This window comes from Pyrus communis, chromosome 7, assembly GCF_041283825.1.
Source record: "Pyrus communis isolate YQ-2024b chromosome 7, ASM4128382v1, whole genome shotgun sequence".
NCBI classification, from domain to species: Eukaryota; Viridiplantae; Streptophyta; class Magnoliopsida; order Rosales; family Rosaceae; genus Pyrus; species Pyrus communis.
In genome coordinates this window covers 21,428,311-21,442,573 of record NC_142571.1, presented here as the reverse complement: position 1 = coordinate 21,442,573, position 14,263 = coordinate 21,428,311, and the positions used below count along the sequence as shown (strand labels likewise).

The window sequence follows — 14,263 nt, the reverse complement described above, 5'->3', positions numbered from 1 at the left end:
GGTCGAACTGCTCTAAGGTCACATATAAAAATGAATTTTAATTCAACAAAGATATTAGTAATTTGAATGATTTGTGATTGTGAATATTATTTAGAGTCTCTTTCTCTTGTCACATTTTGTTAGCTAAATAAATTAGCTAGTTATTCTCTAAACATAACAAGCTGTTCCAAAAAAACCTTGCTTATACTTAATTTTCTTCACAAAGTTGCTTGCTTCAAGGTGTAGAATCAGCATTTGGCGAGGATCCTCCTGGTTGTTGACTAGAGGTCTTAGGTATGACAACGATTCGATTTGAGGACGAAAATGCTATATCTATCTCTATAATTACGAAAATTAACCATATCCAAAACCGTAAATTAACCATCGCGTATTATCCATAACTATACCCACTGGATAACAAGTTCTCATTGGTTCACGGTTATATCTATCTTTATCAATACAAAAAATATATTTGTTCGATTTAACGCATGATAATTTAGTAAATATTAATTTAAACATGGGAGTTTTAACGAAAGCCCGCAGTACTGTTCACTTTAACGAAAAATCACATTTTTACACTAAAAAGTAAAACTTGGTACTATTCACTTTATCCTTTATTTTGTCTTTATCGTTAAAATTCAAAGTTTTCATACCCTTTTTATTAGTTTTCCTTTTAAACATTGATAATGTTGACTGATCTTTGATATTTTCAATAAGTACCATTGAATTATCATAGATTTTGATTCATATTAAAACTTATGAACTTTCCCACAAAATGCAACTCACATAATGCATTTTTTGTATTTGCACTCAAAGTAAGGGATTTGGCGAATAATGAATATACATACGTGTGTGTATTTATATATATTTCAATACTTTAATATTATGAATAATTATATTATATATTATTCGGTTCGAATTCGAGGACGGATATGGATTGGAGACCTTTATAACCATATCCAAAATCATAATCGAATGATATTCACCATTTTTCTCAATATCCAAATTTTATCCAAATTTTCATATCCAAATCTAATTCATTATGACGATTATCCACGATTATCCGGTTTAGCGGTTAAAATTATCATTCCTAGACATACTAGAAGTCTCAAGGTAGGGTAGGCAGCCTAGGATTGAGAATCTGGGATACGAGACAAGACTACAGGAAGCTGTTTCCTCCTCTTGTTCTTGGACATTAGTCCAAAAGACCCCAAGGTGACTATGAGAGAGCAATTTGCACATGAGAATTTGTTTGGGCATATTCTGCTACGGATTACACACACCGCTAATGAATCTTGAGGTTCTTGGAACTGCAAACCCCTCCACCAAACACCTTTTAGTCGCCTTCTGCAAACTCGAAATTACAGTTTCACCCTCCTGCTTCACTGCTTAAAACCACCACTATTTGCACTGCAGCCTTCACCGCACAAGAAAGAAGCATCCATCCGCAGCTTGCTGTAAGGAGCTCAACTGCTTCCGTAGGAAGTAGGTTCTTCTACGATCCAGAAACGCTTTAAGGTTTGACTGCCAAACATAGGTAGAATCACTTTTGATTGTCAAAAAGCACTTTTAGCCGTTTCAGAAGCAATCCGAGTTGATCTTATTACGATTTGATAATCTTTTGTGTTTTACTGTTTTGCAGAACATAATAGAATTACAAGGTTGATGGCAACTATCTCTGCTTCAAGCTTTGCCTCCACAAGTTCCCATGTCAGCTATGGCGCTGTGTCGTCCGGATCAGACCCGAAAACCGGATTTAATAAAATGTGTTTTGGAAAACAGACCCTGACTCACAATGGGTTGAGAGCTTTGAACTCGGTGGACGAGCTCCGAGTCAGAATCATGGCCAACTCAGTTGCAAGGCAAACGAGGGGCAAAACCGTCAACAGCACTAGGAAATCTTCAGGAGTCATTGTTTGTGGTAGTGGGATGAATTTGGTTTTTCTGGGAACTGAGGTTGGTCCATGGAGTAAAACTGGTGGACTCGGTGATGTTCTTGGGGGCCTCCCACCGGCTATGGCTGTAAGCTTTGCTTCCTCTCTTGATTTGTAGTTAATCCGCACAAATAGAAGCGGACGATACTAAACAGACAATGAACTTTATACAAGCAATGGTTTAGTTCCCATTTATTGTCAGCGTAGTGTCCAGCGAGTTTTGTTTTTGATTAAAAGTTTGTAACCGGTTATGTTTGCGTATATTTCAGTAACGATTTCTTGTTTTGACCTATGAACATGAATTTTGGTAACTAAATTGATCCTTCTTCAGGCAAATGGGCATCGAGTGATGACGATTTCTCCACGTTATGATCAGTACAAAGATGCATGGGATACCGAAGTCACAGTTGAGGTGTGTGCAACATATAACCTTGATCATCATTGAAATAGGAAAATGAATGAATTTTTGGTTGTTCAAATGATTTATTCCTATCTGTGTAGCTTAAAGTGGGAGATAATACCGAAACAGTTCGATTTTTTCACTGCTACAAACGAGGAGTTGATCGTGTTTTCGTGGATCACCCGCTGTTTCTCGAGAAGGTTTGGTCATATATTTTCACTGATCTTTCCAATGTTTTTGAAATAGCATGACAAGGAAGAAACCTCAATTTCTTATCTGCTTTTTGTGATTGGTTGTTAAGGTATGGGGGAAAACTGCATCCAAAATTTATGGTCCGACTGCTGGAGTCGATTTCAAGGACAACCAACTTAGGTTCAGCCTTCTATGCCAGGTTAGTAATCTCCACCCTCGTTTGTCTATTTTCGTTAACTAGCGTAAATAACACATGTTATTGCCAATCTGTTATCAAATGTTTAGTATAAATGTTAATTTGTGCATCTTCTGATTGTATATTTTAGGCAGCTCTTGTAGCACCAAGACTGCTGAATTTAAACAGCAGCAAATATTTTTCTGGACCATATGGTAGGCAAAACTCATCTCCAATTCTTTTAACCAACACCACCTTTACTAAATCTTTTACGCATTAATTGGTAGTACGACATTTCTGTGTGCAGGGGAAGAAGTTGTTTTCGTTGCCAACGATTGGCATACTGCCCTGCTTCCGTGCTACCTGAAAGCCATATACAAACCTAAAGGCGTATACAAGACCGCCAAAGTAGCCTTTTGCATTCACAACATTGCTTACCAAGGCAGATTTGCTTTCGCGGACTTCGCACTCCTCAATCTGCCCAATGAATTCAAGAGCTCGTTTGATTTCGTTGACGGGTAAGTTTCTTCGCAATTTTTAAATAGCGTAGACCGCAGAGCGTTATCTGACTGAAGGTTGAGTATGATTGGTTCAATTCCACAGGTATGACAAACCCGTGAAGGGGAGGAAAATTAACTGGATGAAAGCCGGAATCTTGGAATCAGACAAGGTCTTGACTGTTAGCCCATACTACGCTGAAGAACTTGTTTCTTCAGTTGAGAAAGGAGTCGAATTGGATAACATTATTCGGAAAACTGGAATTCAAGGAATTGTGAATGGCATGGACGTCCAGGAATGGAATCCCTTAACTGACAAGTATACAACTGTCAAATATGATGCTTCAACTGTAAGAATACTCATCGTACAACTTCCATAACCGCACTGCATGCAAATTCTTTGATTCGTTTGGCAATGACTCTTTAAATTTGACTTGCTTAGGTGGCTGATGCAAAGCCTCTTTTGAAAGAAGCCCTCCAAGCAGAAGTCGGACTGCCGGTGGATAGAGACATCCCTGTCATAGGTTTCATTGGTAGGCTTGAAGAGCAGAAGGGTTCGGACATTCTCATAGAAGCCATTCCCCATTTTATCAAAGAGAATGTTCAGATTATAGTCCTCGTACGTACCGGACATGGAAGTTGTTCCTCGCCTTACATTGCGTATCTGTTTGTCATGCCACCAAAACCTATCTGTATATCATCCTGATCTGCATTCTGCAATTTCCTCAGGGGACTGGCAAAAAGCCAATGGAGAAGCAGCTTGAACAGCTGGAAACAGAATACCCAGACAAAGCCAGAGGAATAGCGAAATTCAATGTCCCTCTGGCCCATATGATCACGGCAGGAGCTGATTTCATGTTGGTTCCAAGCAGATTCGAGCCATGTGGTCTCATCCAGTTGCACGCCATGCGTTATGGAACTGTAAGATCCCTTCCTCAAGCAAGTTCTACGTCCGAAGGTACTTCTTGCCTTAGTACTGAATCGCTGCTACGCTTCTGCAGGTGCCCATTGTTGCGTCAACCGGTGGGTTGGTAGACACTGTTAAAGAAGGATTCACTGGATTTCATATGGGAGCCTTCAATGTGGAAGTAATACTTAAGTTTCTTCCCTTTAGTTTTACACAATCTTTTATTCTTTCGCATGAGCTCAGGTTTTGGAGATTGATGTTTCAGTGCGAAGTTGTTGATCCAGCGGATGTACAAGCAATCGCTACAACCGTCTCAAGAGCCCTTGGAACTTATGGAACTCCAGCTTTTACTGAGATCATAAGCAACTGCATGGCTCAAGATCTCTCGTGGAAGGTAAAGATTGCGCCACGCACAATCCATTTACAATTAGTCGCTTTCTTGCATTCCTAAATCCTTTGAATCGCAACTGCGCAGGGACCTGCTAAGAAGTGGGAGGAAGTGCTGCTGAGTTTGGGTGTCGCCAACAGCAAACCTGGGATTGAGGGTGAGGAAATTGCACCGCTCGCAAAGGAAAATGTCGCAACGCCATGAGAAACACGAGTTAACGAGCAGTTGATCGGTTTTGTGAAGAAACACAGAAGAAATCTGCTGCGCGCCCTAACTGACCGTCTTGTGTGCAGTATATTTACAAGCAACACAATGCGTGAGGGCATATGTTTAGCAATTTGCGTATCATAGGACACCCGTGGTGGGCCGTACCGGCTACAGATCTAACGAAACCAATTGCAGATTTGTATTCGATTGTCTTTTCTTCGATGTATACTTTCACATACATTTATCATAACATTGCAGTTCGATAATATGAAATTTCTTTCGATAATAAGAAATTTACAGCAACTCAAGTATTGAATGCGGAAAATATAACCGAAGAGTTCGGTTCGGTCAGGAAAACACGAACACAATGAAAGTGTTAACAGCCTTCCTATGCCCTAAAACCAATTTGGGCAATGGCCAATCAATCAATGTAAACAACACTGAAACATTCTAACGAGAGTTATGCAACCAACACAGAGCTCGTGATCATGTTTCGAAGCATGTATTGCACATCAAACGGAAGATAAAACCATCGCAAACAATTTTTTCAAGATCAAAAGAGCAACATACGTTTATATCAAGAAATTCAAACATAAGATGTTCACAAATAGGACTCGTTCGGCAGAAAACCAGGAGCCTTTTAACAATTTCTCCATTAGCACTACATATCATAAGCCAAAAAGAAAGACACCCCCTACTAGATTGATACGGTAACTAATCTCAAAGTACTAAAAACCATCAAACAGAAGAATGGATTACATCTTTGCTGAAAGGAGCTCCTAATCGAACAAGCTGAATCCCATATCGTCATCACTCTCCTCCTTGGGTTCTTCCTGTAAAAATCAAATTCGAAACCAAAACGAGCAGATCAGATAACCCAACACTTACAAACCAAAACAGTTTCAACAAACTCAGGTCGACGAAAAATGATGGAAATGGCCCAATACCTTCTTCTCCTCTACTGCAGGAGCAGCGGCAGCTGGGGCAGCCCCACCGGCACCTGGAGCAGCAACGGCAACAGCACCGCCGCCGCCACCAGCGCCAACATTCAGGATGAGGTCTTCAATGTTCCTCTTCTCGGCGAGCTTGGCGAACAAGCCAGGCCAGTAAGACTCAACAGTGATATTAGCAGATTTCACCACTGTTGCAATCTTCTCAGCCTATTACAAACCAATATTAAGGAGAATCACAGCTTCCAAAAACAACATTTCTAAATTTCTATTTAATCTAACCCATTAACTTAAAATAACACAAATAAACAAAACTAAATCAAACCAACATTAATCTATAGAAAGAAACATGAACACAAAAGTTTAACAATTGCAGCATAAACATTAATAGCAAATCATAAAAATAAAAATAAAAATAAAAAGCTAAAAAACAAACTAATAAATAATAAAAACGAATATGTGAAAAAAAAAATGGAAAAAAGGATACAGTGATGGGGATGCCATCATCGTGCAGGATTAGGGCGGCATAGGTGCAAGCAATCTCTGAAATCGACATCGTTTTTCGCTATAACGAACAACAACAAAGCCCATAATTATTAATTTTGCCATGGAAAACATACTCATAAGAGTTTGCAGTCTATGCTAACAGGAGAGAGAGAGAGAGAGAGAGAGAGATAGAGAGAGAGAGAGAGAGAGAGTCACCTGAGGGAGATGAGATCTGAGACTGACGGGTGGTAGAGAGCTGCGCGGCTGCAAAACCTCAACACTTTCTCGTCTAGGGTTTCTGATTTTCTAGCGAGGCAGGGCATTTAAAGGTGCGCAACAATGGCCTCGCCGGCTTTTTTTGGAAGCGCAGTAGTGGGCTCAGGGCCCAGAAAGCCCAGTTCTCATTTTCTTTTGGTGGTCAAAGCCCATTCATCCACTGGAGTTTGGACTATGGGTGATTTTATGGAGACCCCAAAATGATATTTGGACACCCAAGTTCTGAGAAAGAAAAAGAAAAGAAAAAGAGATTCAATTTGTAGAATGAATTGAAAGTCCCTTAGACCTAGCAAAAACATTCCTCCTAAAAATAAGTTCTACTAGTTAAAAATAAAATAAAATTTGGGCTCATCTACAAGGAAAAGGGGAAAATTTGAAGTTAAACTGTCAATTAGTTGGCTTGTCCAATGGACTAATGGATGTCCAGTTTGGTATTGTTTTTTTTTTTTTTATAACCAAAAACTACTTCACTTTAAAAGTAATAGCCTTCAGACATCAGCTTTAATAAAAAGCAAAGTTGAACCTTTAGAATATTTGTAATTCATGAAATAAGATCATTAATTTTAAACAATGACATACATTATCCTTTTGGACACTGCTTTTCATGCTCACAGCATTTTTAAAAATACAATTTATCAAACACCCAGCTGCTTTATTTTGCAACTGGTTATTTTTAAAACACAATAGAAACAATTTGTTAAAAAAGCACAACAATTCCAAGCCGGCCTGGAATGATCTCATGTCATCAATCAATTACTAGTTATATTTTTATTGACAAGCATATAGACAGCTAATCAAAATTTCGATATGATATATTGATAGTTAATGTAGATTGAATGTGGTGAGCTAACTATTTCAATTTAATTCTATATAACAAATGAGGCTTAAAAGCATCTCTAACAGCCTTGCTAAATGAGGTTGTTTGGGCATTTTAACAAAACATCACAAGTTCCAACATGCTATTACTCGCTATATGCCTCTCTGCTTTGACATTGTGAGCAATTTCTTGCTAGATTTGGCGATGAGGAAAGAGATATTCGCAAGCTAGCTATACATAAACAATTATTATTTATGTTCTTCCTCCACACACTGTTTGGGTCGCGAATTGTGGATACATCAACGATTGAGCGATCAATTCTAAGATGATGGAGTAGTGACTATTCATTGTGACAACAACAACGAAGTCAATGAGATATGGGATGATGGAGCTGATGAGATCAAGGACGACAAGCCTCGAATGGTTGATGAGATTTGAAATGGCAGAGTAAGGCCATCTCCAACCAACCCAGCCAAAGGGTTATAGGGCTAAATGGCGGAGTAGTGTCTATTAGCTAACATCATGTTGACACCAGGTTACCGTTGGATTTGAAAATTTTTTTTTTTTTTAAGACAATTTTTTTCGTATAAATACCTAAGCCATTCCTACACCATTTATCACCTAATTTTCATCATTCTATACTATCTTACTTCATTTTATTTCAATTCTTCACATTCTATTCTCTTACCTCTTTCAATAATTTTTCCTTCAATTTTTTCAATAATTTTCAAATGGCCACATCTACAATGAAATGTAGGGCTTGGACCCGAAAAGAAGATGAAGCTCTTTGCAGGGCTTATAGATGGGTATTGGAAGATAGTATGAGGGGGAATTCTCAAACAAGTGAAGGTGTTTGGACTCGTCCGAAAAGTACTATGAGTTCTACGAAGACACCACTCCACCGAATTCCCGAAACCACGAGAGTTGTTCTTCAAGATGGAAAAAACATCTTCATCTAAGTTTGAATAAATTGCATCAAGCAATGGTAAAGGTCGAAGGCAAACATGAAAGCGGAGCCAATTACTACGACGAAGTAAGTGTTTTCACAAGTTAATTTAAATATTTAATTATATTACATTTAATTTCATAAATTAATTTCTTTTAATTTTTGTAATTATATTTTGTAGATACGTCAAGCGGAGGAATTGTATATGGGAGGACAACTCAAAACCCTTTAGTCATCACGGTTGTTGAGAAATTTGTAAAGGGTGGGTGTTATTTGAAGATCCACCTCAGCAAAGAGTTGGTCTTACGCCGGTGTTTGGAAATGTTTCCTCAAATGCAGATGGGGATGAACATGGACAACGGTAGAAAATTTGTCTCTAGGTGAAGGTTCCATACCTAGGGCTACGGGATGAAATAAGGCTCGAAAATTAAAGGAAAATGACAAGGCAAAGGATGATTACACCTTTCAATAGGAAATGGTGGCCTCATTGCGATTAATGGCAGATCAAAATGCCTTTGCCGTGGAAGAAAGGAACTGTAGGCACGAAGAATGAGCAAAACAAATACAAGAAGAGATGGATGATAGGAACTTGCAAAGGAACACTTCGGATTATACTTCAATGAGCTAGGCATATTTTGATTGGAGAAAGAGGGAAATTATGGCCCGACGAGGGTTGTTTACATCCGACTATACTCCTACAATGGCGGATGATGATGATGATTATAATCTTTAAATTTAAGGTGTAGTTTTTAAATTTAAGATGTTGTAGTCTTTAAATTGAAATAATAAATTATGTTTGTTTTATGACCCTTTGGCTCCCTTGGTTGGAGATGGTTTTTTGTCGTAGGGATATGTTTGTCTTATGGTTCTTTGGTCCCCACTGTTGGAGGTGGTATGAAATATGGCCTGACATTGTTTAATAAAATATAATTTCTTAGAGGACTATAGGGCTAAATAGAGCACTTTAACTCTTATTCGGTTGGAAATGGCCTAAGAAGTGACATAGGGAGAGTCTGAAGGGAAAAACAAAAAATAACGAAGAGATGGAATATGAGTGGTTAGAGAGAAATTGACGGAAAGGACAAGGAAAGGGAGAAGAGAAAAAGAGGAGAGAGAGAGAGAGAGAGAGAAGTGGCTCTAGATAATGGTACAAGTTGACTTTCCTTTTTTTCCTTTTTGTCAAAAAATTATAAATGAATTATTAAGACTTTATACAATCAATTAAGAATTTAAGATAAGATAATAAATTCGATGACAAATATCTTCTCTCATTAAAGTTAAACAGTAATACATTGCTTTAATTTCTTTTGTCACAAAGTAAAAATTCAGGTAGCAAGTGGAGAAATTCCCCTACTACTTACTGGTACTTTCTTCTTCAATATTGAAGCATGTTCATGTAATTTGAGACAAGTAATTCAATTTTGCATCTCAAAACCAAATCAAATTAATTATAAAAATACTTCTCTCACCACGTAATTGTATCATTATTTATATCATCTTTTTTTATAGAGATGAGACGCACATGTGTTTATGAGTCTATTTTTATTAAAAATATGATACAAATAATAGTACAAATATGCAAAAAGTATTATATTACTAAATTAATTATGCAAAACCATGCATTGCCTAAAAAATGAGAGATCTCCTTGGATTCCAAGCACATTCTTCAAAGCCTCAAAAGTGATTGATTGATTGTGCAAAAGAAGAATCATAGTAAATAAAAAACAAAATAACCAGAAAGACAATCTTCTATTTCTTCAAATTAATCCATCCTATCTGAAAAAACAGTGACCAAATTAAAAAAAATAAAAGTTACAATTTAGATGGCCAATCAAGCTATCCCAAGCTTTTGACCAAATTGGTGTTTCAAAGACATAAAACAAATCTTTTGAAACCCGATTGCTTTTAACAATATAAACAGAGGTGGCTTTATATGTCATTGGATGCTCTCAGCGATCCCAGACACAGAATCCAACTGCTAATTAGTGTTGTGACTTGTGAGGCAGAAACCAAAGCCCAATATTTAGCTTCCACCTCATGCAATTACATGAATTAATGATTACTTATGATTAATTAATTAATTAATTCCTTCCCTAATTCTACCAACTAACTTGAAAAATAACCTAGACTCCCCCTAATTGTCCTAACCAAGAACATGTTTGATGATGATGATGATGAAGAAGTTAGTGAAGCAAATGAAGAACCAAGCGGATGCTGACACTTGGATGAAACACTTTTACCCTATTCTGATAGCAGCTGATGTGATTAATCTGCAGCAGCAGGAACCTCTTTTGAAATGATGGCTTAAAATCTGGTTTTGTTAATGGCATTTTTCCCCTTCCCTTCCATCAATGCGGTTCGTCTTGAAAAGTTGACATTGTTTTAATGCTTTGTGGATATTAAGTTGCAGAACTCTGCCCAGAATTTGCCCCAGAAGGTTGTAAGGCATTTGGCCCCGCTGACGTGACCCCAGTTGCTGCTGTTGTTGCACCTGTAACATTTTGCATGTAAACTGTAAATTCTCCAGATACTTTATCTCTGGAGTGTCACGACCACGATATCTCAAGCGAATTATGCTGGAATATTAGCAGGAAGATGGTTAAAATGTTTTTACCTGGGGTAGATGCGGAGGAGGTGATTGGCATTGAAGGAGGAGGAAGTGAGAGGATCCCAGCTGTGGAGGTGGACCCATAGGGCTGAGGCAAATAAGGGTACTGTACCATTTGGGGATATTGGACACCAAGGGCATGAGCCTGGCTACTACTCTGAGCATATTGAGCATATAATGGGTAGACATTTTGGTAAATTCCAGCTGGCCCAGATGCACCTCCAGTTGTGGTGGTGTAGTAAGGTGAGAATTGTTGGCCACCACCGCCATAGACACCATAATAGTTCTGCACAATAACATGCATTTTGCACAAAAGTCAGCTTAAGAAAAAATCAAGAAAAAACCAAAGAAAAAAATAGATAATTCATGTACCCACTTAAAGTGCTAAAGTTATTTAGTACTACGGTTTAGTGATATTTCTTTTTACTTGTAAGTAAGAGGTCTTAGGTTCAATTTTCGCCAAAGATGAATTTGAACCACATTATTACCAGCTCATTGTAATGTTAAACACACCCTCTCTCCCTTAGTTAAAAACTATAAATAATATTGTTTGTTTTTCAAAAAATGGTAAATAAAAAATTTACCATGGGATACATGGAATCTTGTGAATATCCAGTGTACCTGTAATTTTACAGCCAAAAAGAAGGAAAGAAAAATCAGATATAAGTACACGGTGAACCCGTATCATGTAAATTGTTTTGGAAATTATAAGGAGAAGCAAAGAAAGTTTTGGATGTGTTTTTGTTCTGGGCTTACCCATAAGCTGAATAAGGAAATGTGTATTGGCCAGTGGGTTGAGGGAAATAGGTTGATGATGATCCATGATAAGCAGCTGGTGGAGCCACCAACCGATGCGCTGCTCTAAACCTTCCTGCACCTGCAGCATTACCATAACAAAATCAACAAACACATTGGGTCTCTCTTCTTTGTTTCCTAACCCTAGCACATTTTAGATCCACATTCCCATTTAGGAATGGAAATATTTTCTGCGGGATGTGAATACTCGATCCACCAATACAGTAGGTCAACCGGGCACTCACATCCCGCAGAAGATTTATTCCGCATTGGAGAACAAAATGATTCAAGAAATGGTAAAAGAAAAGAATAAAATTATACTATGAGAAAGGCAAAAACCATGAAGAGGAATTGGTGGGCGAGTCTTTTGTGCACCAAGAAATGCGAGATTGCAGTTTGCCCTCCTTCCATCAATCACAGGGGATGGATTTTGGCACGCCCTCACGGCTGCCTCTGGATCCTTAAATGTAACCTAATCAAAGCAATCAAACATTAATTAACAAAGAAACACAAATTTTATGATCAGAAAAACCCAGAAAAATCACAAGAAAGAAAGTAATGAGATTTGCTTACAAATCCATAACCCTTGGATCTTCCAGTGTTTTTATCTGTGATCACAACAGCCTCCAAGATCTCCCCAAACTGTTCAAAATACCTTCTCATGGTTTCCCTTTGAGTCTCCCAGGCCAACCCTCCCACAAAGATTTTGGTAAAAGTTGTGTCATTGTATTGCCCTTGATTGTTCATGTAATTACTTCCCCCCACCATCTGAATTTGCCTTCCTTGATTCATCAAAACCAAAATCAAATACCCAAAAAAAACAAAAAGATTAAATTTTTAATTTTTTTTTTTTTAAAAGAAGAAAAAAACCCAGAACCCAAATTTCTTTTGTGTTTCTTTTGAAAGATCACATCAAAGAAAACAGAGAAACACTCGTGCGGTTGGTGAGATTCTGTTTGTTCTTCTTCTTCTTTGTGAAATGACTGGTTTTTTGGAATGAGACTGCTTCTTCTTCTTCTTCTATAACCGCCACTTTTTCACAACACCTCCGATTCTTCATTACTGTTTGAGGGTGGAAGAAAAAGGGAGGGGAGAGAGAGAGAGAGAGAGAGAAATATTACCACCCCATCAAAATCTTTATATGCAAAAACACCAAAACGGAGTCAGAATAAATATAAGAGGAGAAAAAGAAATATTGAATATTTTTAAAATTATTGGAAGAAAAAAAAGAAAGGAGAAGACAAAAAAGCTGCCAGTGGGAACCCACGACAATGGTCGGTGAAGGTGGTGGCCAATGGAAATATGGAAGACCAGCAGAGACAAGGGACCAGCCTTTCTTGCTGTATCACCACTTTCTCTCTCTCTTTCTCAACTATATGCAATATTTTATATATACACACACACACATAAGAATATAAATATTAAAATAATAATAATGTAGGATTGTGGGGGGTGGGTCTGCATGAACAATTGCTTCGCTGTATTCAACCTTCCATATTTCCTGTTCTTCTTCTATCTCTCCTCTTTTCTCTGTGTTTCCACCCCCTCTTAATATTGCTTGCTCTGTTTATGGCATTTGGTTCGGTATCTGAGGAGATAACATACCTTTGCTTTGAGAGTCTCTCTCTCTCTAAAGCTGCAGCTATTCTCCTAACCGAAAAAAGTACAGGAAGGAAGGAAACGGGATTGTTTTTGGTGGGCCAAAACTTTCTGGCACAACGTTCTAAAGTTTTCTTTGACAATTATGGGTGTTTTAATCAATAATAAAAATTTTGGACCCTTTTCTTTTGTCAATAAAATTGTTTATTTAAGCATCTCTGGTTTTGTTAAGTACACAATCTCTCCTCTTCCTGATTCGATGCTCTTGAATACCTTAAATTGCCTACCAATTAGTGGCGAAGTCAAAATTCTAATTTCGAGGCTCCTAATATAAAAAGTTAAAAAATAATTTAGACGATAATAATATAAAAAATTAAACGGTAACACTTTTTATTTATAAATCGTAAAAACAACATTACAAGTTTGAATCCACAATCATAAACATCGTTCTTAGCTAGGTCATTTTAAAAAAGAAAAAAAAAAATCTTCTATTATGAGTAAATTGATAACTTTTTAGGGACGTTTTGAATTATACGCCTTGTTTTTAAATGTCATAGACTAAACATCTATTTCTTTTGCAAATTTGATTAAACATTTTCTCTACAATTTTGGTACTTTAATTTTATTTCATTAGAAGTCTATTCACGTTAGCATTCCCTTTTTTCCTCCTATTTTTATGCATCTCTTATTATAATGATTTAAGATTTTTTTTTTATTTTTTATTAAAATATTTATTTTAGTAAATTAAGTAGAATGTAACAAAACTCGTTGTTAGGTACGTTTGATTATAATGGTACATTTAGTTACTTGGGACATTTGAATTTTTGGTCCATTTGTTTTCTTGGTACATTTGAATTTTTGGTACATTTATTTTTTGGTACATTTGAATTTTTTGGTACATTTGAATTTTTGGTCCATTTGGTTTCTTGGTACATTTGAATTTTTTGGTACATTTATTTTTGGTACATTTGAATTTTTGGTACATTTGTTTTCAAAACATAAGTTTTATTACTTTTTGTTCTAATAATGAGGAATTACTTTAATTATTATTTTTTTTTTATAGAAAGAGTCATTAAACAATGTAAAAGTTTAAATTACTTTAATTAA

At 37.0% G+C, this 14,263-nt stretch overlaps 3 protein-coding genes across 5 annotated transcripts; 1 reads left to right on the top strand and 2 right to left on the bottom strand.

The window, feature by feature from the left end:
* Nucleotides 1-959: 959 nt before the first annotated feature.
* Nucleotides 960-4,972, top strand: LOC137733254 (granule-bound starch synthase 1, chloroplastic/amyloplastic). 2 transcript variants are annotated; one of them, XM_068472401.2, is made up of 13 exons: nucleotides 960-1,497; nucleotides 1,622-2,001; nucleotides 2,245-2,325; nucleotides 2,415-2,513; nucleotides 2,615-2,704; nucleotides 2,832-2,895; nucleotides 2,988-3,198; nucleotides 3,284-3,527; nucleotides 3,620-3,796; nucleotides 3,907-4,098; nucleotides 4,179-4,265; nucleotides 4,350-4,478; nucleotides 4,560-4,972. In XM_068472401.2, the coding sequence occupies exons 2-13, from the start codon at nucleotides 1,645-1,647 to the stop codon at nucleotides 4,674-4,676; spliced, it is 1,848 nt and encodes a 615-aa protein (XP_068328502.2). In that variant the 5' UTR covers nucleotides 960-1,497; nucleotides 1,622-1,644; the 3' UTR covers nucleotides 4,677-4,972. The 2 variants fall into 2 exon arrangements, with proteins under 2 accessions (XP_068328502.2, XP_068328501.2); XM_068472400.2 differs by having other exon boundaries at nucleotides 1,082-1,516.
* A 375-nt stretch (nucleotides 4,973-5,347) lies between these two features.
* LOC137733255 (uncharacterized) lies at nucleotides 5,348-6,470 on the bottom strand. Its single transcript, XM_068472403.2, has 4 exons — nucleotides 6,332-6,470; nucleotides 6,117-6,194; nucleotides 5,627-5,839; nucleotides 5,348-5,512 (listed from the first exon to the last, which is right to left on the bottom strand). Exons 2-4 carry the CDS (start codon nucleotides 6,183-6,185, stop codon nucleotides 5,459-5,461), a joined length of 336 nt encoding a protein of 111 aa, XP_068328504.1. The 5' UTR covers nucleotides 6,186-6,194; nucleotides 6,332-6,470; the 3' UTR covers nucleotides 5,348-5,458.
* A 3,414-nt stretch (nucleotides 6,471-9,884) lies between these two features.
* On the bottom strand, nucleotides 9,885-13,274 carry LOC137735634 (uncharacterized). Of its 2 annotated transcripts, none has more exons than XM_068475080.2 (6): nucleotides 12,131-13,274; nucleotides 11,897-12,029; nucleotides 11,519-11,639; nucleotides 11,347-11,383; nucleotides 10,769-11,048; nucleotides 9,885-10,645 (listed from the first exon to the last, which is right to left on the bottom strand). In XM_068475080.2, the coding sequence occupies exons 1-6, from the start codon at nucleotides 12,347-12,349 to the stop codon at nucleotides 10,554-10,556; spliced, it is 882 nt and encodes a 293-aa protein (XP_068331181.1). In that variant the 5' UTR covers nucleotides 12,350-13,274; the 3' UTR covers nucleotides 9,885-10,553. The 2 variants fall into 2 exon arrangements, with proteins under 2 accessions (XP_068331181.1, XP_088552646.1); XM_088696520.1 differs by having other exon boundaries at nucleotides 11,879-12,029; nucleotides 12,131-12,951.
* Between the last annotated feature and the right edge of the window lie 989 nt (nucleotides 13,275-14,263).

Bases quoted from the DNA above. Each gene is read 5' to 3' on its own strand.
- LOC137733255 (XM_068472403.2), bottom strand. From the start codon at position 6,185: ATGTCGATTTCAGAGATTGCTTGCACCTATGCCGCCCTAATCCTGCAC. The intron at 5,840-6,116 runs GTATCCTTTTTT...GGTTTGTAATAG, and splicing joins ATGATGGCATCCCCATCACT to GCTGAGAAGATTGCAACAGT. The intron at 5,513-5,626 runs GTATTGGGCCAT...TGATTTTTACAG, and splicing joins CTGCAGTAGAGGAGAAGAAG to GAAGAACCCAAGGAGGAGAG.
- LOC137735634 (XM_088696520.1), bottom strand. From the start codon at position 12,349: ATGAATCAAGGAAGGCAAATTCAGATGGTGGGGGGAAGTAATTACATG. The intron at 11,049-11,346 runs GTAAATTTTTTA...GTTATTGTGCAG, and splicing joins AAGATTCCATGTATCCCATG to AACTATTATGGTGTCTATGG. The intron at 10,646-10,768 runs GTAAAAACATTT...AAAATGTTACAG, and splicing joins CTCCTCCGCATCTACCCCAG to GTGCAACAACAGCAGCAACT.
- LOC137733254 (XM_068472401.2), top strand. From the start codon at position 1,645: ATGGCAACTATCTCTGCTTCAAGCTTTGCCTCCACAAGTTCCCATGTC. The intron at 2,705-2,831 runs GTTAGTAATCTC...TGTATATTTTAG, and splicing joins GGTTCAGCCTTCTATGCCAG to GCAGCTCTTGTAGCACCAAG. The intron at 3,528-3,619 runs GTAAGAATACTC...TGACTTGCTTAG, and splicing joins TCAAATATGATGCTTCAACT to GTGGCTGATGCAAAGCCTCT.